At 43.4% G+C, this 23079-nt stretch overlaps 2 protein-coding genes across 2 annotated transcripts in view; both read left to right on the forward strand.

The window, feature by feature from the left end:
- The first annotated feature begins 8372 nt into the window (after positions 1–8372).
- LOC115110707 (ectonucleotide pyrophosphatase/phosphodiesterase family member 7-like) overlaps positions 8373–23079 on the forward strand; it is a 34565-nt gene continuing 19858 nt past the window's right edge. The window contains 7 exon segments of the mRNA XM_029636566.2: positions 8373–8587; positions 10664–10941; positions 11418–11563; positions 11806–11995; positions 11998–12437; positions 14021–14249; positions 14463–14583. Coding sequence (XP_029492426.2) covers positions 8373–8587; positions 10664–10941; positions 11418–11563; positions 11806–11995; positions 11998–12437; positions 14021–14249; positions 14463–14583 — 1619 coding nt within the window.
- Positions 18323–22466, forward strand: LOC115110704 (chromobox protein homolog 2-like). Its single transcript, XM_029636561.2, has 5 exons — positions 18323–18488; positions 18576–18619; positions 19953–20018; positions 20773–20842; positions 20940–22466. Exons 1-5 carry the CDS (start codon positions 18417–18419, stop codon positions 22374–22376), a joined length of 1689 nt encoding a protein of 562 aa, XP_029492421.1. The 5' UTR covers positions 18323–18416; the 3' UTR covers positions 22377–22466.

Here is a 23079-nt window from a genome sequence, read left to right on the forward strand (position 1 = left end):
ATCAACAGGGAGATGAAACTGATTCTAAGGGTTCTTGACCATGGATGAGTATCTAATGGAAGAGAGTCCTCGAACGCATGGACAGAAGTTGATAGTGCTGAGTACCACTAAGAGCAAGGTGTCATTAAGGGAAGGGATTATACTTAGATGACAGCCTGTGGTAATGGCTTCAGTGTGAAGTGAAGGGTAAGCAACAAAGCGTTGCATCATGCTGAGGTTTTTGGGGGATGTTGTTCTGACAGTGGCCAGACACCTGCTTAACCACCCCAGCTGATGAAAAAAACATGACGTAAAAAACTACACAACATATTAAATCTGATCGCGTTGTAACGAAAACCAAGCAGTGATAATAATAAGCTGTGGTGGGGTCCTCTTATGGCCCATCGATTTCCAATAGGCGAGATCATAAAGACCTGGAGGGGTAATTACACTGTGCATGCAGAGGTCGTCCTGAGCAAATATCATTATCGTCAGATTAGAATGAAAGGCTGGCGCAGGTTGTACGCGGCAGGGTGAAGGAGACCCAAAAGAGACGCCAGGGTAGAGGCATCTCTCACACGCTTCTGACCCCTCATCTGTTTCCACGTCCCCACCTGGCTTCCGCCTAATCTGGGCGTCACCTCCACAGGTCAGACCCTACATCACACTGACACAAACAAGGGGACTCCAGGTCAGAGAGGCAGACCCATTCATCAGTTAGAGACAGGGCTGATGATGAGGAAGATAGCCCAGAGTATCAACCAGATGAACATGGAGATAAGAACATACAGAGGACAGGCAGTCATATTGTTGTTATTGATCCATTACAAACTGGCAGGAGGGTCTTCATGAATCATCCCATCATCGTTAAAGATACCGTATGTTATCTAACAATAAACTTACAGTAGAATGTGTGAAACACTGTATGTGTTCCTGTTTCATAAACTGGGCCGAAAATAAGAGCATAATTTCTCTAACTGTGCAGAATGTTTTGAAAAATACACATCAGGATACTGAGCATACCGTACTTTCAAACTGTATTTTCAGCGTTTCTGAGGTTCATTAAAAGAAAGGGCATGACAGTTGAGCATGGCGCCCTCGAAAGCAAACTGTGGCTGTTGTTCATATCAAGTGCACAGAAGAAGATGGTTGAATCATGGTTGACTGGTAGAGCCCTAGCGGGTCCCCGTCTGTGGAGGCAGAGTTTCTGGGTGCCCCAGTGAGAAGTTGCCGTGCCACTCTTACGAGCCTCTGACGTCTCTATTGGTGGAGCGCAGCGTGGGAGCTTGCTTGGCCGCCTACATTAACATAAACAAGCCGTGCTGCTAGAGTCCGCCTGTCAGGGGCTGTCACCGAGGAGGACAGAGGAGAGCTGGCTCTGCATTAACCTCCAAGCTTATCTCCCTCTCTCCTCGCCCCGCAAAAAGTGGGGATTAGTTCTCAGTTAGGAATTGCTTTTGGCTGCTTGTCACTCCTGGACGATTATTGAACCCCCATCCCCGAGGCTATTATTCTACCCTCTTCTGCCACTTTCCCTATGGGAGGGAATCCCTGGTGTTTCAAGTCATATTTTTCTCCCCCGAGCCACCGCTCACCCTTCTCTCTTGTCGGCCAACCCACATCCACCTCTGGTTGAGGATTTAGCAGATTCTTGACATTCCTGCCTAAGTATTCTCCGTGGCTGCCATGCCACCTCCAGGAGAGCCAGTCACTGCGTCACTGATGGAGACACAGCGTGAAGGCGAGAGAGACTCCCCTCGTTCACCACCTCCATGCTGAGTGCGGGCTAAAGGTTGTCCCTGTCACAGGGTGAAGAAAAGCCGCAGTTCAACTCCTCTTCCTCCTCCTCTTCTTTCTCGTCTGTAGACCTCAACCACCCAGGGAAGGCTGTGCCTTCCTGCCTGGCTGTGTGGTGCTATGCCTGCCTGCCTGGCTGTGTGGTGCTGTGTGGTGGTGCTCCACGGCTATGCCTGCCTGCCTGGCTGTGTGGTGCTGTGTGGTGGTGCTCCACGGCTATGCTTGCCTGCCTGGCTGTGTGGTGCTGTGTGGTGGTGCTCCACGGCTATGCCTGCCTGCCTGGCTGTGTGGTGCTGTGTGGTGATGCTCCACGGCTATGCCTGCCTGCCTGGCTGGGTGGTGCTGTGTGGTGCTGTGTGGTGCTGTGTGGTGGTGCTCCACGGCTATGCCTGCCTGCCTGGCTGTGTGGTGCTGTGTGGAGCTGTGTGGTGGTGCTCCACGGCTATGCATGCCTGCCTGGCTGTGTGGTGCTGTGTGGTGGTGCTCCACGGCTATGCCTGCCTGGCTGTGTGACGCTGGGAGAGACTAATCCATATCTCCAAACCTCAGGCCTAATGAAACCGACTGAATGTTGGATGGTCAATAGATGCTTAATTACTAACGAGAGTAATGACAATAACAATCACATTCTCTCCTGGCTGACATAATTAAGAGAGGCATGAAAGGCATACCAAGGGACAGCTGCCTCTGAGCAAGCCAGTAATTAGTGCAGGGGCTGAGGCTAAGATACATTAGACAACACCAGGTCAGTCCCTTCCCATTTCTTCAAACTTCTTTGTGTCCTTTCAGGGTTCAGTGAACGGACATAGTGCCAACCTGTGGCTAAGTTAAGCTACTTCATGTGTTTGGATGGAGTGCGTGCTGTTATACAAACGTTGTTGTTTTGCTGTTCAACTTGCTTTTCCTTCATGGCAGCAGAGGCTGCAGCGCTGCCATGTGTGTCAAACCTCCTCCTCCTGTACTCAGCCACTCTGTCGGCACAGCGTGAGACCCAGGGAAACACTCAATTTCTGTAATAGCCTGGAATGGAGTAAATATCACTCGGCCCTGGCGTTTACTCATTCAAGCTCTGTTATCGCTTGCTGCCTAATTTTCTGGTGCACCGACAAAGGCAGAGGGCGTTTCCGTGGAGAGGGAACCCTGACGTTTTGCTGCTTCCCTTCACTTCGCGCTCTGTTCATTTCACAGCAATTATCTTGAGTCTTTCCTTACATTCAGCCACAGAAACTCAAGGGAAAGACCCAGCCACTAGCTAATTGCTTTCAAATGGAAATACAAAATAATCACACGGCTACTTTGTCAAAATGACTCCTGTAATGCAGCATTTGGCTGGGGAAATTGATCTGGGACTCCTTTTAATGTACCGTTTACGACGCGTCCTCGGCCATTTCATGCTCAAACCTTTTTCCAAAAATCCCTTTTGAAATCCTGGCCTTGCTTGTTTCACAAGCTGCACTTCCCATCCCAGCTCGTTTGTGTAAAAAATATATATTTTAAGGAATGTTTCACCCAGAACTCTTTCAGAGAGGTAATGTGGTATCCTGGAGCAGGTTCCCCTTTTTGTTTTATGAGTCTCAGCATGTTTACTCCTTTTTGAAGCTGGGGAGTGCAGTGTGGATGGGCGGTGGGAGGCAGGCAGGAGGAGGCAGCTGCTGTGAATCTCCATGAGATTCAGGCAGGAGGAGCGAGTCAGAACGAGTGGGGTGGCAGGCAGGCGGGCAGGCAGGCGGGCGGGCGTGCGGGCGGGGCAGGCAGGCAGGCAGGCAGGCAGGCAGGCAGGCAGGCAGGCAGGCAGGACGATATTATGGGGATGGGGGTGTGTATGCAACCCTGTTCTGTGGGCGAGAATAGAGTATCTCCCGGTTACTAGATAATTATCGTCAGCTGTCCTGTCTCATATAGCATCACTCAACAGACAAATTGTCACGTCCTGACCTTAGTTCCTTTTTTACATCTCTATTTTGGTTTGGTCAGGGCTTGATTTGGGGTGGGCATTCTATGTTTTTCATTCTATGTTTTGTTCTGTGTGTTGTATTTCTATGTGTTTGGCCTGGTATGGCTCCCAATAAGAGGCAGCTGTCAATCGTTGTCTCTGATTGAGAACCATACTAAGGTAGCCTGTTCCCACCTGTGTTTGTGGGTAGTTGTTTCCTGTTTTGTGGTTTTTCACCTTATAGGACCGTTTCGTGTCGTTCACTCTCTTTGTTGTTTTTTGTCATTCAGTGTTCAGTTTATTTAATTAAATTTACAATGAACACTTACCACGCTGCGTGTTGGTCCGATGATTCCTATTCCTCATCATCAGACGAAGAGGAGAGCCGTTACACAAATGTAATATTCAGTACAGGTTTAGAGAAAGACAAAACATTTTGGGGGCGGAAATGAAACAGAACTATGGACTATAAACCAGCTTGTAATCATTTAGAATGGTTTGAACCGCTAAATGCAGCAAGACAAGTTATCTTCTATGAGTATGAGCATTTTATTTAGGTCAATAAAGCCAGGACTTAGCAGTGGTCACACATAATACCATGGTCAAAGTTGTACTACAGCTTAAGGCATATTTTAATACCTTCTACAATAATACTAAAACAATGATATACAACTTTAAGTGTTCCTGGATGGATATTTCAGGTAATCCTTTCTCTGAATTCCTGTTCAGACTGAGACTACAGAGGCTGCTTTATCTTATGTGGAACAGACACACTTTATCGTTGCAGTCTAAATGCACGTAAAGAAATGATTAAATATATGGTACAGAAACCAAAATGTCACAGTTGAGCTCCTTTTTGAAGCTTTGTGTAAAACATAAAGGCACATAAGAAATGTTAATGAATTGTCTGTGGAGTAGAAGATCAGAGGAGCCAAACGAATTTCATATCACACCTAAAGACCTGGCATTTAATTAAAGTGGCTTGAAAAATGGCAGCCTGGTCGGCTGACAACGGCTTCTCTTGAAACAAATTAAAGAAATCAATTACTTCCTTGTGAAGGTGTAAATCCAGAGCGCTGGAGCCACCCAGTGCCACAGAGAGCCAGGCCGAGATTAGAGGAGCACGGGGAGGAGGGGGGGGGAGTACCATGCCACATCTGACTAGAGCTGCTGCTGCATCTGGAGTTTATCACGTCAACCTGTTACAGGCCTGAAAGGGCCCACACGCTGGAATGGAGCTGCAAATCAGCCCTGGCTGTTGCCTCCAAATGCCTCGCCTCCCCTCTGCTGCTAGCTCACATACACCTCACTCACTCTTACATCAAGCCTGTTACTTATGCATCCGAGGCAGAAGCTATGCATGTAGAACACATAGTGATATGACACATACAGTACCGGTCAAAAGTTTTAGAACACCTACTCATTCAAGGGTTTTTCTTTATTTTTATTACTTTCTACATTGTAGAATAATAGTGAAGACATCAAAACTATGAAATAACACATGGAATCATGTAGTAACCAAAAAAGTGTTAGTGTATTCTTCCCCAAAGCTAATACACTACGGACAAATAACCAGATAATAATATCCCATATAGCAACACAAAGTACAGGCAATGTCAGATATACAGTTCAAAGAATGACGTTTAGAGAATAATGAAGAAATATAATGTGAAACACACTACCAGCACAATGAGTAGAAATGCATCCACAGTACATCTTTATCTAAGAAATGGTCATCAGTCCTCAGATGAATCGTTCCATCCTAACTCAATATACTGCTGGTCTGCACAACGCTGTTCAGGGCAAACAGAATGTGGCCTTCCTTAAATGTTCATCTCATTGTTATCAAATCAGTGTCATGAAGCACTGACAACAAGCAAACAGCTAATGCAATGCAATGGCATAACCATACAGTGAAGGTCATAGCCTTGAGGTTGGGCATATATTCAGATTGATGAAGTGCTGACATACTTTCAACCCTTACAACGGTAACATTACAGTAATAGAGTAATAGCAGCCGAGAGCCCGGACAGAGTGGGACGTGTAACGTGCATGAAACATTCAATCAAAGCCGAGCGACTCGTCCTCGAGTGTGAGCATCCTCCTGAACTTTAGCCTTGTTGCCCTGAGCAACGTGCTGTCATTGACAGGTAACTGGCCATGGTGAGTCTGTACTGTTACTTTAGGTACCCGAGTGTAAGGCCTCCCAACATCTGAGCAACAACAGCGTCCCTCTGTTATGGCCAGGGTGTTTGACAGGTGTGAAAGAGTCCCCTCTCTTTACCACCTCTGCCATTTTCCTGTTTCAGTGGGGGCTCCTCTGGAGAATTTTTTCCCCATTTTAACAAAGCCTCCCCTTGACATGACAACACCATGAGAGAGGCTGTCAGCTGCTGCGGGCCTGGTCACTGTGGATCACACCCCATCAGATAGTGCCAAACATCGACAAGGGAGAGGGAGGAGAGGCAGGGAGGGGGTCTGCTATGCTGGCTCTGTTGCTGAGCAATGCCGGCAGGGAGGAATACGTATGAGAACTAACTGAAGCTATATTCGACATCACTACCTCCCCTGCTCCAAACCATAATAATATCCCAGATTCAAAAACATACAAGTGATGAATCTATTGTTTAGAATACAGAAACCACATTTCACACTGTATCAGCATGAGCTATATGAATGTGACATGCAATCTCAACAGAATTAACCATAAGCACAATTATAGTAGTAGGAGCCGGTTTGACACAGTGGATACTGAGCTAAATGCTTATTTGTGTGCAACCTGATAGAGGGCTATTCATGCATCAAATGTCTGTTTACTTACAATTCAAAACACAGAGAGTGGGCTCTCTGAACATTGGCCTGTACTTGACCCCATGATTATCAGCCACCAAACAGTGCATGCTCAAACAAACAGCATGCTAGTCATTTAAACCTTATCGATGAGTACTTGGAAATGAAACCTAGGGGAAATGGTTCAGTTAAAGACTGAACAAAGTCGGTTCATGACAAGGAATACCACATTTAATCTAATGGAATGTTTCAATCAATAACATGTAATGTGTACTGTATCTCTCGTAGAAGACAGAGAGCTCCAACTACCAGATGGGTGGACAGACTGAAAATAAGATCCATACAATTTGAGAGAGTTTCGCTGTATTGTTTAGTGTGATTGTATGCTTAGTTGTAATCTCTATGTGGTGCAATAGTATAATATGGGCAGCAGGGAGTGCTAAAGACAAATAATACACTTTTTAACAAGATACAAAAATAGAGATTCCTGTGGAAAATGTAAACAGAATTGTGAGGGTCACATAAAGTTTCCCTGCCCCTGAAGTTCAGTGTGTGTGTTCTCATAAAGTTCTCAAGAGATCTGAGAGTCTCCCTTGCTCTCAACAGTCCTAAATGCTCCACCAAATCTTGCTGACGTTGGACTAGGGATGGAGTTAATACGAAACAGCTACTGAATATGAATGAGGTAAATGAGAGCTGATGAATGTTATCCCTTATCTCCGTGAAGATTAGATATTTCCCTTGAACTCTCGCCAAGGACAAAAGAAAGAACCCATTTGAAGGGCTAGCTTGTCAGGGAATTTGATGGACATTGATAAAGTAGCATCATAAACCAGTGAGTGGTATACAGTGCAGTGTCTGGAAGGGTACATGATTTGAAGTAAAGCGCTAGAAAAACAGATGCCACAGCCAATAGTTTTGTTTTGTTGGTTGTTTGTCCATGGTCATGGTGGCAAATTCCAAATCTGAAAGGATATTTAGCACTAGCCCGATGCTAAAAACACATTGAGGAGTGAGTTATTAAAAGGAATATGTCTATGTTAGGGGAACGTAGTGGGAGAAATACTTTCGGTGCTACTCCATGCGATATGATATGTGGCTCTGTTCACGCCAGGTGAACTGAGCATGAATGAACGACTTTGGTGAAACTCCACATGATTATTGCATTTCCATTTCCATGTGTTTCCCTTGCATTCAGTAGCATCTATGAATCACATGTCCAGCCTATGCAAATGGAAGAACCAAGAACACGGATGGTTCCTGATGTTGTGGGATTCTCTCTGGTGTTTACAGAACAACTGAGGGGTATACTCCGTACATAGCGAGATGTACCCAGGCTTTTCTGAAATGAACAGCTCAGGCTACATCCGTACTACGACGGTGGATATTGCTCATCTGCCTGCCGCTAACTCTAGCAGGCTTGTAACTGCGCATGCATGTATCGTTGCAGCCTGCAGCAGCCACACATGGCTAGCAGCTCTTCATTGAGAGACAAAAATCAGTCAGTGGCAATGTCATTATGGCACAAATTCAGCAGATTATGATGTGAAATAGGCTGCTAGAAGTGCCGTCTTTCTTTTATTATCTATCGTTAATGCCGTCTTCTGACATATTCAATCTCTCCCTATCCCAGTCTGCTGTCCCCACTTGCTTCAAGATGTCCACCATTGCTCCTGTACCCAAAAAAGCAAAGGTAACTGAGCTAAATGACTATCGCCCCGTAGCACTCACTTTTGTTATCATGAAGTGCTTACCTGACCCCTTAGACCCACTTCAATTTGCATACTGCCCCAACAGATCCACAGATGATGCAATCGCCCTCGCACTGCACACTGCCCTATCCCATCTGGACAAGAGGAATACCTATGTAAGAATGCTGTTCATTGACTATAGCTCAGCCTTCAACACCATAGTACCCTCCAAGCTCATCATTAAGCTTGGGGTCCTGGGCCTGAACCCCACCCTGTGCAACTGGGTCCTGGACTTCCTGACGGGCGGCCGCCAGGAGGTGAAGGTAGGACACAACATCTCCACTTTGCTGATCCTCAACACAGGGGCCCCACAAGGGTGCATGCTCAGCCCCCTCATGTACTCCCTGTTCACCCATAACTGCGTGGCCACACACGCAGCTCAACTCAATCATCAAGTTTGCAGAGGACACAATAGTAGTAGGCTTGATTACCAACAATGATGAGACAGCCTACAGGGAGGAGGTGAGAGCCTCCTCAACGCGGAGTGGTGCCAGGAAAATAACCAGCAATGGAGAAGGTGAAAAGCTCCTTCAACAATCAACAAAACTAAGGCGCAACAGCGCCTCTTCAACCTCAGGAGGCTGAAGAAATTTGTCTTGGCCCCTAAGACCCTCACAAACTTTTACAGATACACAACTAAGAGCATACTGTCGGGCAGTACACCGCCTAGTATGGCATCAGCACCGCCAGGAAGCCCAAAAGCAACCGCAGGGTTCTCCAGAGGGTGGTGAGGTCTGCTGTTAAATGGCAACTGTTAAATGGCATCACCGGGGTAAACTTTGCTGTCAATGCCACTCCGACATTGGAACACTAGTCACTTTAATTGTTTACTCGTTTTACCTAATATTTATATATTTCTTAATTCCATTCTTTTACTTTTAGATTAGTGTGTTTTGTTGTGAACTGTTAGATACTACTGCACTGTTGGAGCTAGGAACACAAGCATTTCGCTACACCCGCAATAACATCCCCTAAATGCATCCTGTCCTTAATAAATATGTAATGTCATAGGTATTTTAATATAACTATTTTTGAACACAAAAAAAAAAGATAAATAAAATATTGAATCGGTCGTCATCCTCAAATGAAGGGAATAATTATGCAATGTTTGCAAGAGGGTGGCAATCTGATTTCATTGGTCCTCAACTAGCGACTCGGACACTTCATTCAGGATAAACTGAGTTATGCCGAGGTTTACATGGAAGACGGCAAACCAAATGTCATTGTTTTCAAAAACCCTCCCTAACCTGGACGTAAATCCGCTGAGCCTGGTAATGCCGTCATCGGGACGATGGCATGACGGTAGTTCAGACTTTTGCAGTCTGCCGTAGCATTGTTTTCTAACTGTCTGTTTAGTTAAATCATCATAGCAACGCATACCGTCGTGCTGGATTGCTTTTACTGTCACTATCTTTCTTGCTTTCTTGTCCCGCTATGCCGACGGGTATGACGGTTTTTGCATACCTTGTCTAAACGCAGCATTAGCCCTAAGTCATGCTGCGTTTAGACGAGGGACAGCATTTAACGTCGTGCTCTCATTGAAAACAATGACATCTGGTTTGCTGTCTATCTCGTACCATCTAAACGCAAAATTAGCCTCCCCAGAGAAGGTTAGTTCTGAAGCATTTATTAGTATACACCCTGGTTCTGTGAGATCAGGATGCAAGGTTGCTATTAGATTAGGATAGTTCTGTCCTTGTGCTGTTCTTGTCTATTAAGGTTATGTATTATGTCATGTTTTATGTTTTGTTTGGACTCCAGGAAGTGTAGCCACTGTTTAGCAGTAGCTAACGGGGATGCTAATAAAATACTAAACTAAATAGTAAATACTACCAGGTTACGGTTTCCCTAGAGACTGGAGTTCACTGATGAAGAGGTACATCCTCTCATTTTCTTCTCAGTTTTCTAGGCGTCAGATCGATCATGTACCATCCACACTCAAGGTGAAATCCATACGTGTCATTCCCCTTTGTCAATTATTCACTAGAAACTCAGAAAGATGGATGGACAAACGGACAGACAGACGGGCAGACAAAATGGATGGACGGACAGGCAGACAAAGTCCATGAACATAACAGCCAAGCGGACAGTCTTGTTTACAACATTCTGGAACTGATTTAATATCTTGCAATCACAATAAAAGAGTTAATATACAAGCACAGGAACAAACATTGGATGGTAATTACACAGTACATAACAGCATAATCAAGCACCATGCATAAATGTGCTGAGCAAACATCCATCTAATCAACTAGATACTATATGATCAGATAAGATGAAACTTTGATCACATGCTGCTGGCACAGGGAAGGGAAATGTGCTCAGGTGTAATGGGAAGGGGAGGGGGCTTTAACCGTGAGGTGTTGGAGTGGGTGTATAGCAACAGCCTGCATACCCAAGGATTGGAGTAAAGTGACAGTCTCAGCTCTGTGTCGTACCCACTATGTTTGTGGACAGTGAGTCTCTGCCTCCTGTTTGCCGCGTCCTCTTCAGGTGTACCGCTGGATAGATACAGCACCAAAGGTCAGCATAAAGTACTGCTCGTCTCCTTCGATGGCTTCAGGTGGGACTACGACCGCGATGTGGACACGCCAAATCTGGACACATTGGCCAAAGACGGGGTCAAGGCCAGATGTGTGGCCCCACCTTACCTCACCATCACCAGTCCCACATATTTCACCCTCCTAACAGGTACCTTCTGTAGATCGATACCCAGGCACAACCCTTTTCTACAGGCTCCAAGAGAGCAGTGATTCTGTGGAGGTTCATGTTCATGTCATGGTGGTCCTTTTTTTCTCTCCAATTATTGGATCACAAGTCATTCCCAGTTTAGTTTATAAGAATTGTGAATGTGACTGGAAAAAATGAATTAACTGTAATTCAATGTCCCAGGGTCCAGCAGCTTCAGAGTTGAGTAAGATGATTATGTTGGGAAGGCTGAAGGAGGAATTTATATTTTCCTTCCTTCTCATTTTTGACTCTTGAATCATCAGTGCCAGTTTAAAAGAAATGTAACTTCCTTGAAATTAAATTCCTTTAATCTCCAGTGTCGGTCATAAGACCTTGTCCAAGAAGCGCCATGGCACTCACAGGCTATAAAGTTGATAGAATTTGTCATGTGAATGTGGCAGACTGAATATTGAGAGATTGACAGTGAATCTTTTCAGGGCGCTTCTTTGAAAACCATGGGGTGATCCACAACATGTGGTTCAACATCACCACCAGTGAGAAACTGCCTTACTATGCTACCCAGTTTAAAAATGAGTGGTGGGACAACGGCACTCTACCCATCTGGATCACAGCCCAGAGACAGGTCAGAATGATTTAAGATGCACCTTCATCTTAAATCATTCCTGCATTTGCTTTACATTAATACAAATCAAATCAAATGTTATGTCAATGCAAATAGTCTGGATAGTCATTTAAATGTCTGTGCATATATGCATGTACGGTGTGTGTGAGTGTTGTATGTGAGACTGTGTGTGTGTGTGTTTGTAAGACTGGTGTGTGTGTGTGTGCGTGACACCTCTCTTCATCCCCATTTTGTATATTCAGGGCCTGAGGGCTGGCTCTCTTCACTTTCCTGGCACGCAATCCACCTACCAGGGAGAGACGCAGACAGTGAAGGAAGTGGAACCACGGTTTTATGACTACAAAAACGAGACAAAATGGCAAGAGAACGTAGAGAAGGTGATGGGCACCTGGTTCAGTGAGATGGACCTGGACTTTGTGTCACTGTATTTTGGGAGCCTGATGGCACAGGCCACAAATACGGGCCTGATTCCCCTGAGCGGAGGGAGATGGTCAAGCAGGTGGACAGAACAGTGGGCTACATCCGCAGCTTGGCTGAACAAAACAGACTTGCCGATAGTCTCAACATCATCATCACCGCTGACCATGGGATGAGCAATGTGTACCGCAACGGCTTGGTGAAGGAGATCACCCTTTCCAGGATCCCCGGATTCTCCTTCAGAGATATAGCCTTTCACCTGGTGGACTTTGGGCCCTCTGGGATGCTACTTCCCAAGAAGGGCATGCTGGATAAGGTCTACAACGCCCTGAAGGGGGCGCACCCTCACCTTCATGTCTTCAAGAAGGAGGAGATGCCCAAATGCCTTCACTTTGCTAATAACAACTGCATCCTACCCATCATTCTCTTCTCTGACCCTGGATATGTCATTAACGGGGTGGGTTCATTGTATGTCTCTATAGTATTTAGTAATAGTAGTTCGCTTAAACAAATGAAGACGTTTTTTTAAAGGGTTTCCGTCACGCACAGAACCAATTTCATGAACACAAAAAGTGAAATGAAGGCACACTTTTACTTTTGTGAGACTAAACATGCATATTGTTGTAGACTTTCCAATTCCATGCTTTAATGTGAATTACTGATTAGACGATTGGCCTCAGTGAACATAGTATGAGCAAAGAAGCTGGTTTAAAAATAACCATGTAGCCTATACAGTATGTCTTTAGGCATCTAGAATATTTAATAACTTCTATAATATACAGTACAGTTTGGCACAACCTCATGCATCCCCCTGCATGCATTATGTGATTTCTGATAACATGCCATATTTCAATGGACTACAAATATTGAAGGAATTACCAAGTGAATTTGGTTTGTAGCGATGGAGAAAATGGAATCTTTTAGACCGGAAACAAGGAATTCAACTCTAATCTTAATACATTACAATTTTAATCAAGTGCATTACCACCTTCCCAGGATAATGCAGGTTTGGCTGATGGCATGCAGAGCTCTCTAATGCTTCATGAAGATATTAATGCCACAAAATTCAACATTAGCATTTACATTTGGCTTAACCCTGCTGCCTGCAACTTTAACTGAATTATGCAACTGCATCCATTGAGTGATACTAAATCATAAAAAAATCTGATTCTCATTTTTGCATACGAGAGATGGCCACTACACATCAACATACTGTAAAACAGAAATAGCTCAATTACAAATGTCTTCAAAAGCTATACTGACAGTAACCCATCAGAGGAAGTGATTACACCTGAACACATATAAACTCATTGAAGGCTGTGGTTCCAGAGAGGATATGTGGTAGAGTTCAGTTGATCTTCAGTGTAACGTCTGATTATCAAAATACATAAGTTTAGGGTATTTGACCCTCTTGTGTCTCCTGTTTACGGACCCTTTATTTAGACATTTCAAAAGATGCTCCTCTCAGTTTTATCAAAGCAAATATTATGCATGTTCAGAGAAGGGTTACATAATATCTATGGTAATTAGCCTACCTTCTCCCTGTGTATCTAAATATATCAGTGTATTTTCTGTGAACAAAGTGAAGATAAAAAACGTGTCCGGATAACTGTATCGCTTGTTGTTCATACAATCCATCGTAATATCCATCTCATGATCAAAGTAGTTGTCCTGAATGACCAAAGGAACTATGTGATGTTTAGGCCTCCTTAGTTTATGAAAGGATTCCCTCTTAACCTGATTAACAGTCATTTTAACAGTATGTGTCTAATAATGGAGAACAGGGAAATTCTCCCGTTTCGGTTCTTATAAGCACTGAGCAGATGTAATGGTTGCTCAAGCAACCCTTTCCTTCAGTTAGTCAACATCTCCCTCTGCTGTCCAGTTGAGAGTACATCATAGAAAGACAAGTTGGACTTCAGGCTTCCCATTATGATGATCAATATGAATTGCAACATTCTGATCATTCACCTTTCCTCCTCTAAATGGACTCACACAGATTTGATCACCCTGACTCTTCTTGGCTCTTTGTCTCTAAAGTTCTCCACAGTGCAGTTCAACGCGGGGGAGCATGGCTTTGACAACGAAGAAATGGACATGAAGCCCATCTTCAGGGCTGTGGGGCCAGCGTTCCAAAAGAACCTGGAGGTGGGCCCCTTTGAGACAGTGAACATATACCCCTTGATATGTCACATACTGGGCATCAAGCCTGATCCCAATGATGGCCACCTGGATGCCACAAAACACATGCTGGTCTTTGCCACAGAGGGTAAGTTTATATCAGGCTAATGACCCAAAAAGTGTGTTACACCTGCTCCTTCATTACACAGCCAAGTAATCTATTGTCTAACGCAATGTATATAGAATGTACAAATATGAAACACAAATTACAAAATTAATAAAAATTAGATTAATGTCTGTCATTGACATCCATGTACACAAATCAAATGACATTACATTTGCATTACGTCTCGTATTTCAGACCTCCGTCAGGACATAAAATCAAATATCTTTGTTGGATTGGCAGCAGTGGCTGGATTTCTTGTGGTCTTCATAGTGGTTGTGTCATTTAATGCATTCAAGAAGGAGAAAAATTATAGAAGGTATGCATGTCTGAATATTTATACAAATCAATGGGAATTGGAAAATGTGAAGAATATTTGCTTGCACAATCTGATATATAGAAATATGTGCAATGTACCTAAGCATGTAATAAGAGAAAAACATAGAAATTGACTAACCACAGATACAGGCTCAGATGTTTCATTCTCCTAGTGGTTAAAGGGCAAATGATAACTCAAACATACAGTATTAAAATAAACAAGCAGACAGATATTTGCCCACTGGCAAGTACAGAGAATTGCAAACAACTTTGCTTTAAATGCTTCATTTCTTTTGTTTACTGCCAATGCTGGATTCCGCCAGTCTCTCCGCTTCTGTCACGGTTTCTTCCTCTGCCATAACTCAAGACAATAATGGACTGATTGGAAGCTTTCTATAGTTAAGGTGTAATTCCTAGAGACAGGTAAACAAACTGAACAAGTCGAGCTGTGGAAACAATCTGTCAGGGGTAAAAAATAAAAAGGACAAGTCAAGTGCTCTGTCTGTTAATACACTTGATGGTCAGGGTAGATATGGGCTGTCAATTAGGGACAGAGACTGATTTGCATGCTGGCTGAACTCCAGATTGATCTCAATCTGTTCACGTCCTGTTGCTGATTGTAGTCAGCAGGATACTGACTCTGCAGTGAGTGAGTGGACCTATAAGTTTCTGTATAAATAAAGGAATGGAAATACCTTTCCAAGAGTCTGAATAGGTCCTTTGTTTAGGGAAAATATCCTGTACATTAACACTGTGCCAAAGTTTTAGGCAGGTGTGAAAATGCTGTAAAGTAAGAATGCTTTCAAAAATAGAAATGTTAATTTATATTTATCAATTAACAAAAAAATCTACATCAAATGAATATTTGGTGTGACCACCCTTTCCCTTCAAAACAGCATCAATTATTCTAGGTACACATGCAGACAGTTTAAAGGAACTTGGCAGGTAGGTTGGCCCAAACGTCTTGGAGAACTAACCACAGTTCTGTGGATTTAGGCAGCCTCAGGTGCTCCTCGCTCTTCATGTTCCCAGAGAGACTCGATGTTGAGATCAGGGCTGTGTGGGGGCCATACCGTCACTTCCAGAACTCCTTCACGCTGAAGATAGCGAAAGCCGTTAAGAACTGTGTGTTTGGGGTCGTTGTCATGCTGCAGAATAGATTTGGGGACAATCAGATGCCTCCCTGATGCTATTGCATGATGGATAAGTATCTGCCTGTACTTCTCAGCATTGAGGACACCAAATCCCCAACTCCATTTGCAGAAATGAAGCTCCAAACTTGCAAGAAATCTCCACCATCCTTCACTGTTGCCTGCAGACACTCGTTTGTGTACCACTCTCCAGCCCTTCAGCAAACAAACTGCCTTCTGCTACAGACAAATATTTCACATTTTGTCCAGAGCACCTGCTGCCATTTTTCTGCACCCCAGTTCCTGTGTTTTTCGTGCATAGTTGAGTCACTTGGCCTTGTTTCCACATCGGAGGAATGGCTTTTTGGCTGCTAGTCTTCCATGAAGGCCACTTCTGACCAGACAGTAGGTGGGTGCACTAGGGTCCCACTTTTCTGCCAATTCTGAGCTGATGGCACTGCTGGACATCTTCCGATTGTGAAGGGAAGTAAGCATGATGTGTCTTTTCATCTGCTGCAGTAAGTTTCCTTGGCCAACCACTGCATCTACAGTCCTCAACGTTGCCCGTTTCTTTGTGTTCTTCAAAAGAGCTTGGACAGCACATCTGGAAACCCCTGTCTGCCTGGGAGAGACCTTACTGATGTAGTATAAATACCTTGTGTCTTGTTGCTGTGCTCAGTCTTGCCATGGTGTATGACTTTTAACAGTAAACTGTCTTCAGCAACCTCACCTGGTTAGGTGAACATGGCTGTTCCTCCCAGAGTTGTATTCCTCCTACACAGCTGTTTCTGTTTCAGTTAATGATTGTGTTTCAACCTACATATTGAATTGATGATCATTAGCACCTGTTTGGTATAATTGTTTAATCATACACCTGACTATATGTCTACAAAATCCCTGACTTTGTGCAAGTGTACCTAGAAGAATTGATGCTGTTTTGAAGGCAAAGGGTGGTCACACCAAATATGGATTTGATTTAGATTTTTCTTCTGTTCACTCACTTTGCATTTTGTTAATTGATAAATATGATCTATTAACATGTCTACTTTTGAAAGCATTCTTACTTTACAGCATTTCTTTACACCTACCTAAAACTTTTGCACAGTACTGTATTTCTTGACATGACCTTACGGATATATTTTATATGTATTGTCATTTGATGACATATCAACTGGATTTAACATGGTGATTACTAATTGTTTAAAAAAACATGTGAAAATACAACACGTGACAAGATAATTATCTAAGTGAATAGGAAATTACATAAATCTCCATTTTAACTTTTTAAATTATAATGTAAATTATGACAAACTATCATTACAGGTCATCATTATGCTAGTGAACATTACCAGAAAAGTAATACAATTACAATAAAGTAACAGGCTTGACTAAAGGCCTTCCATTTTAAATAATAGAAAAGATATTGGTTAGGGGGGGTGAATAAGCAACTGTTTTATTTTTCATACAAGGCTTTCAGTAACATATTTCCCGGGAAATATTCAATAGAGTACCACAGTATGAGTCATTATACCCATAAAACCTAGCGGTCAAACAGGGAAATGGGTCCAATAATTTTTCCACCATTCATTTTTCCCATAGGGGTTTTTAGTAACACTTAAAATAAGGGCTGTGTTTTGTGTAGGCTTACCCTGGCGTGACATTTTGATAACCATGTAAATCTCTCTTGGACAAGGTGACTTTTATCAATATATTCGCCTGTATTTACCCCCCAAAAATGAAATGATAATTGGCTACAAATGCCATGATGATCTGGACGAGACTGTCGAATCAGGGTAAAGGTAAGAATCTCTGGATTAACTATCTAATGTTGGCTAAATGTAGTAATGAATAAATTGGCTAAACTTCTGTTAGAGAAGGTGTCAGCTAGAGATGACGTGCAGGAGTTTGCATGTAGTAGTGCATGATGCTAATTAGCATTTTTGAATCTGAGCGTAAATGGAGCCGAATATATTTATAAAAGTCACCTTGCCCGAGAGGTTTATATGGTTATCAAAATGTCACGCCAGGATAAGCCTACACGGAGTACAGCCCTTATTTTTAAGTGTTTCTAAAAATCCACTATGGGAAAAATGAATGGTGGAAAGATTATTGGAACCATTTCCCTGTTGGACCGCTAGGTTTTATGGGTATTATGACGCTGCCACTGTGGTGCTCAATAAACCACAACAGAGAGGAAGAGGCGAGGGAGAGAGTTTACTCCGCCCAAACTCTGTCCATGAAACAGGCCACGAAGTGAGGCATTTTCAACAAAAAATGTAATTGCTAATTTGTTACATGAGGCTTATTTGATCTGTTATAAGTTTCATAATGGTTCTGTTAGAAATTCGCTGATATATGTGGACGCACGTGCCATTTCGGAAACAAAAAAACTATTTTATATCGTTATTCAGACACGTATCTGTCCTTTCATTGGCTAGAATGTTCTCACCTGATCTGGCCTCCTCCCTCCTGCCTTCCATCTTTGAGGACATGTAGTTCCATTGCTTGAGCGGTCACTCGATTATCTTGTCAATATAATAGACCATTTTTGACCACATTATGTGAAAACGATTTGATTGGTCACACGTCGAGGTGTGATGTTAACAGGGACGGTATCTGCCAAGGGACAAGCTTCGGAAATGCGTTTTCTTTCCGCCCTCTTTTCCATTCTTTTCATAAAATACTAGAGTAGGCAACAGCGAACATGGAGGAATTGAGCGCCGTAGGAGAACAGGTTTTCGACGCTGAATGCATCCTGAACAAACGACTAAGAAAGGTTAGATGTTGTAAAATATAATTTTCTCATATCCCAAAATATTTTCTGCCCACAGTTTAGTAACATTTCCCTTCTCTATTTTCGCAGGGGAAGTTAGAGTTTCTTGTAAAGTGGAGGGGATGGTCATCCAAGTAAGTACAAGTGGTGCTGCAGCTGCGAGTGCAGCCTCAAACAATGAAAACAACAACAACGTGTCGCTTTTTGCTTCACTGTTGTAGTAAAGGATTCATACATTCCCTAAATTTGCTCGAAAACATGCTGCACGTGAAAACGAGAAATTATGTTTTTACGCTTACCTCCTGCTGCTATTACTACTATTATTGTTGTTGGTTTTAAGGTTTGGAAATGAACCTAGTTAGTTATGCAAAACAAACAGACCGTTTTGGTTTCTCGTATTCAATATCTGCTGGTTTGTCTATTTGACATTTTATCAGTAATTAGGCCACACAAACTAGGCTATAGAAACTCTTATTTGATCATTCGCTTACTGGAGCTCAAGTTAATGGTTTATCAATCTAGTTTTATTGATAAATAAATTACAAGCAGGAGTTGGTAGAATTTTGTGTTGGGAAACGTATGCCGAGTTTCTCACACATCCCACAAACTACAGTGTCCAGTTGGTACACTTGCCTAATTTTTGTGATTAGTTGTTTAAATGTATGTGATATAGTTTATTTATTGCCTAACGTGACTCGGTAGTATACGTAAATCAGTCTTTTCCCCCCTCCAGCTGCCAGCGCGTCCTTGTCACAGTTGCCCTTTCCCTTGTCCCTTCTGTTTCATTGTTGCTATTAATCCCATCATCAATGGGCATTCTGCCTGTCACTCACACCCCGTTCTTAACCCAAATCCTCACATTGCTGTCGGATTCTGCCAGCGCCATCGACTTGTTTATATCACAACAAGTAAATAACTGACCAAGTAAGACGTGGCTGGTGGAAATTATAATGTGCATGCCAATTCGCAATCTTTTTCTACATTAACTCAACATTGTCCCTCTTGAGATTCTCTGATTCCTGTGAAGGTGGCAGATCCTACACACTTGGCTTTAAATAAACTTCTCTCCTTATCTTCCCCCTTTGCTATGTAGTTAAGCCTCCCACTCACAGCTCTTTGCATATGCCTCCTATCTCTACACTAGGCCTCCTTTCTCTAATCACTATGTTAGGTTACACCAGGCCTCTTATCTCTACACAGTCACTAGGGTATAGGTTATGTAGGTCTCTAGTCACTAGGTTAGGTTACACCAGGCCTCTTATCTCTACACAGTCACTAGGGTATAGGTTATGTAGGTCTCTAGTCACTAGGTTAGGTTACACTAGGCCTACATTTCATTAGTGGTACACTATGGTCCAATCAGTGCATTGACTAACTTGTATCATCAACTTTTACCAAGAAGTACTGCAATGTGGACATTTGAAGTGATTTGAGTATTTTGATGGACATATTTTCCTTTTGCTTCAGGCACAATAGCTGGGAGCCCCAAGCGAACATCCTTGACCCAAGATTATTGGCTGCATTTAACAAGAGGTGAGTTTCTATTTGCCCAGGAACTCACTGAGTGAGCTATCCACTATATCCAAACAATGCCCTCTGAAATGCTCCAGCAGGGGTTAATAGTGCCCCATTCAAGCCAATGTGGAGTCCACAGATACAATCCTTGTTTTCAGGCTGTAAACACATCGATATGAGTTTAGGTTTCCCCAGCCCTTCAAGTTTTATTTGATGGTCGTTCTGTTCAAAATACATTTGATATAAAAATACATTATTTTGTATTGGTAAGGGATAAAATAATGCATTTGTAAAATAAAAGGAGTCATAAGTGCCAGTTAATCTTAAAACTGAAGCAGGAAAAATATTTCATTTCAAATGTATACTTTCCTTTGCAAACATATACATTTGTAGAAGGATAACAATGATTTAAATGCATATACAGCAGGAAATGACGGGGTGGAACAAAAACAGGAACCGAATTTCCAAAAGTGAAAGCATATCTAATGTTTTCAGATGAGCATCTGGGGATTTGTATTGCAACACCTGATTTGTTTTTGCCCAGCATTGGGCTTTGCAAGACCAGACAATACTTCATGAACACACAGTCCATATGTCTCTGTCAAGAAGAAGGCTACAAGTCTTGGATCACAGTGTATATGTTTAGTGATAGAATACCCTCTCCTCCGATGGTTTCCAAAACACTCAACAGTGCTTGTCTATATCCTTGACTCCTGCTCTACTTCTACCATAACTACTGCTGAAGACTGTTTCCTATATTTTGTTTTTACAGTGAACAAGAAAAGGAAATTCTGATCTGCAAGAGAGGGAAAAGGCCGAGGGGGAGACCTCGAAAAGTTGTGGTATGCTTTCCTCAAGACCTTTACAAATATTGAAAAGTATTTTCAACTAAAATGTAATAAATATAATGTAATATGACTTCTCTCTTCCTCATTTCAGGAAACTGTGCCTGAAGTGTCAAAGTCAAGCAGTTCTTCATCATCGTCATCTTCGTCTGGCTCATCCTCGTCATCATCTTCCTCTTCCTCCTCATCGGATGACGACGACGATAACAATAATAGAAAGGCAAAGCCGGGTCCCAGAACACGGGAGCTCCACCCTGTCCCTCAGAAGAAAGCACAGATTGTTGTGGCCAAGCCGGAGCCCCAGAGGAAGAAGCGAGGCAGGAAAGCACTGCCTGCAGAAATGAAGGCCATTCAACAGAACAAGGGCCAGCGCAAGATCATAAAGACAGTTGCCAAAGACTCCCCTGCAGACCTCCGAGGTGGAATCAAGAAACCCTTTCACCCAGCCAGCTTCACCTTCATGGGGTTGAACAGCAGAGGCCCTCTGAGTGTCCAGGGCAGATGTTCCCTGGCCCAGGGTGGGACTACTAAAAACTCCATGAACACTGCAGCCTCTGGCCGGTCAAATACCTCAGCTTCTCTCTCTTTCAACCAGAGATCCAACCAGAGCAAGAGTCAAGCTTCTGACTTCAAATTGTCAGTCTCTGATGTGGACAGTGGAGCAGGTTTGGACTTAAAAACGACTGCAAGCAAATCTGGAGTAGCAGTGTTGAATTTGCATAACTCCAAACTCTCAACCAGCAATGGCAACCCACAAGGAGCTTTTCAGCCACAGCTGGGTTCCCACAACGGGCAGAAGAAACCAGATGCCCCTGGGCAAACACCACTGCAGCAGGTACCCAATAACAAACCTGCTTCCCCCTTCTCCACTCCTAGAGGCCCTGCCAACCAAGCTGCAAGCCTTCAGGCACTAAACCTGCAGAGTGTGAACAAATCAACACAGGGCAACGGTACTCCAGGCAATGGCACCGCGCCAGTGTCCAACCTGCGAAGCACCGCCAACCCAGCACGGAAAAACACAGTTGGTCAGTATGGTCAAGAGCAAAATCCTGTACAGAGTCCTGCCACGCCTGGTGGACAACTGCCCAGAAAGAACCATCCTGGAGTTGATAAGGTCAAAGCTGAGGAGTCCAGTGAAGTGGGTTTCACGGCAGAGAGGCCTGAGAGGCTGACTACAACAAGGGCACAAGGGAGGGTTGAGAAAAGCATTGTCCAGAACCCCTCCGCAGAGGCCAGAGACATCCTGGGCAAGCGGGAGAGATCTGCCTCCAAAGACCGTGGCAAGCAGGCCAAGGTCCTCCTGAGTGAGATGAGCACCGGTGAGGAGAGCACCTCAGACTCTGACCAGGATTCTCCCTACCCAAGTAACAGTCAGGACTTGTCCATCTCAGTCCAGAACGGCCAGGACTGGAAGCCCACTGACAGCCTGATCGAACATGTGTTTGTTACTGACGTCACTGCCAACCTTGTCACTGTCACAGTCAAGGAGTCCCCAACCAGTGTGGGCTTCTTCAACATACATAATTATTGACTGAACACCGGTAATTGAGCTGCCTAGCAAAGGGGCTGCAAAGTAGACAGCAGAGGCCTTAAGTGGGGTATTGAATGAAGTAGACGAGTTAGAGCAGTGTTAATGCACATCGGTTTACTGCAGTGATGTGAAGTGTCCCCTTCTCTACAATGTATTCATCTGAAATCTGCAGACTTACTCTTAACTCTTTTGCTTTGTTCTGTTAGTAAAACAATGTACTTTTGATATATTGTACACATGCAACAAAACAAGCTAATCAACTGGAGGAAAGCTTTGTCTTAAGGGAACTATTCAGGGCCAGGTGTAAACTAGATTGGTAACTTGTTTGATTACAAAGTAGTAATGCAACTCTTATGGATGTCATTGTAATGTAGCTACCTCTAGTTTAATCCAGCTCTCGTTTTGTATTCAATATTCTTGTGAAGTTCTTCTGGAACGGCAAACTTGGAAGTACTGTTTTTTTTCTCCCTTGAGTATAAGATGTTGTGACCATTACAATCAATTTGCCAATTCACATTAGTGTAAAGGACAAATAATAGCAACATTTCCTTAGGCAACATTTTCCAATTTGAAAATGTTGTAATTACTGGAAGAGCTCTTGAAGCTATAACATTAACAAAGAAGTTTGCAAGGCAAACCCGGTGTTGCGTTGAGGACCAAGTTCTCATCAGTTGAAAATACATTTAATTCCTCAGTGCAGTCA

Source organism: Oncorhynchus nerka, linkage group LG26 (genome assembly GCF_034236695.1).
Source record: "Oncorhynchus nerka isolate Pitt River linkage group LG26, Oner_Uvic_2.0, whole genome shotgun sequence".
NCBI classification, from domain to species: domain Eukaryota; kingdom Metazoa; phylum Chordata; class Actinopteri; order Salmoniformes; family Salmonidae; genus Oncorhynchus; species Oncorhynchus nerka.

Coding starts and splice junctions, on each gene's coding strand:
- LOC115110704 (XM_029636561.2), top strand. CDS start 18,417: ATGGAGGAATTGAGCGCCGTAGGAGAACAGGTTTTCGACGCTGAATGC. Junction 18,489..18,575: donor TGAACAAACGACTAAGAAAG/GTTAGATGTTGT, acceptor CTATTTTCGCAG/GGGAAGTTAGAGTTTCTTGT. Junction 20,019..20,772: donor TTGGCTGCATTTAACAAGAG/GTGAGTTTCTAT, acceptor TTGTTTTTACAG/TGAACAAGAAAAGGAAATTC.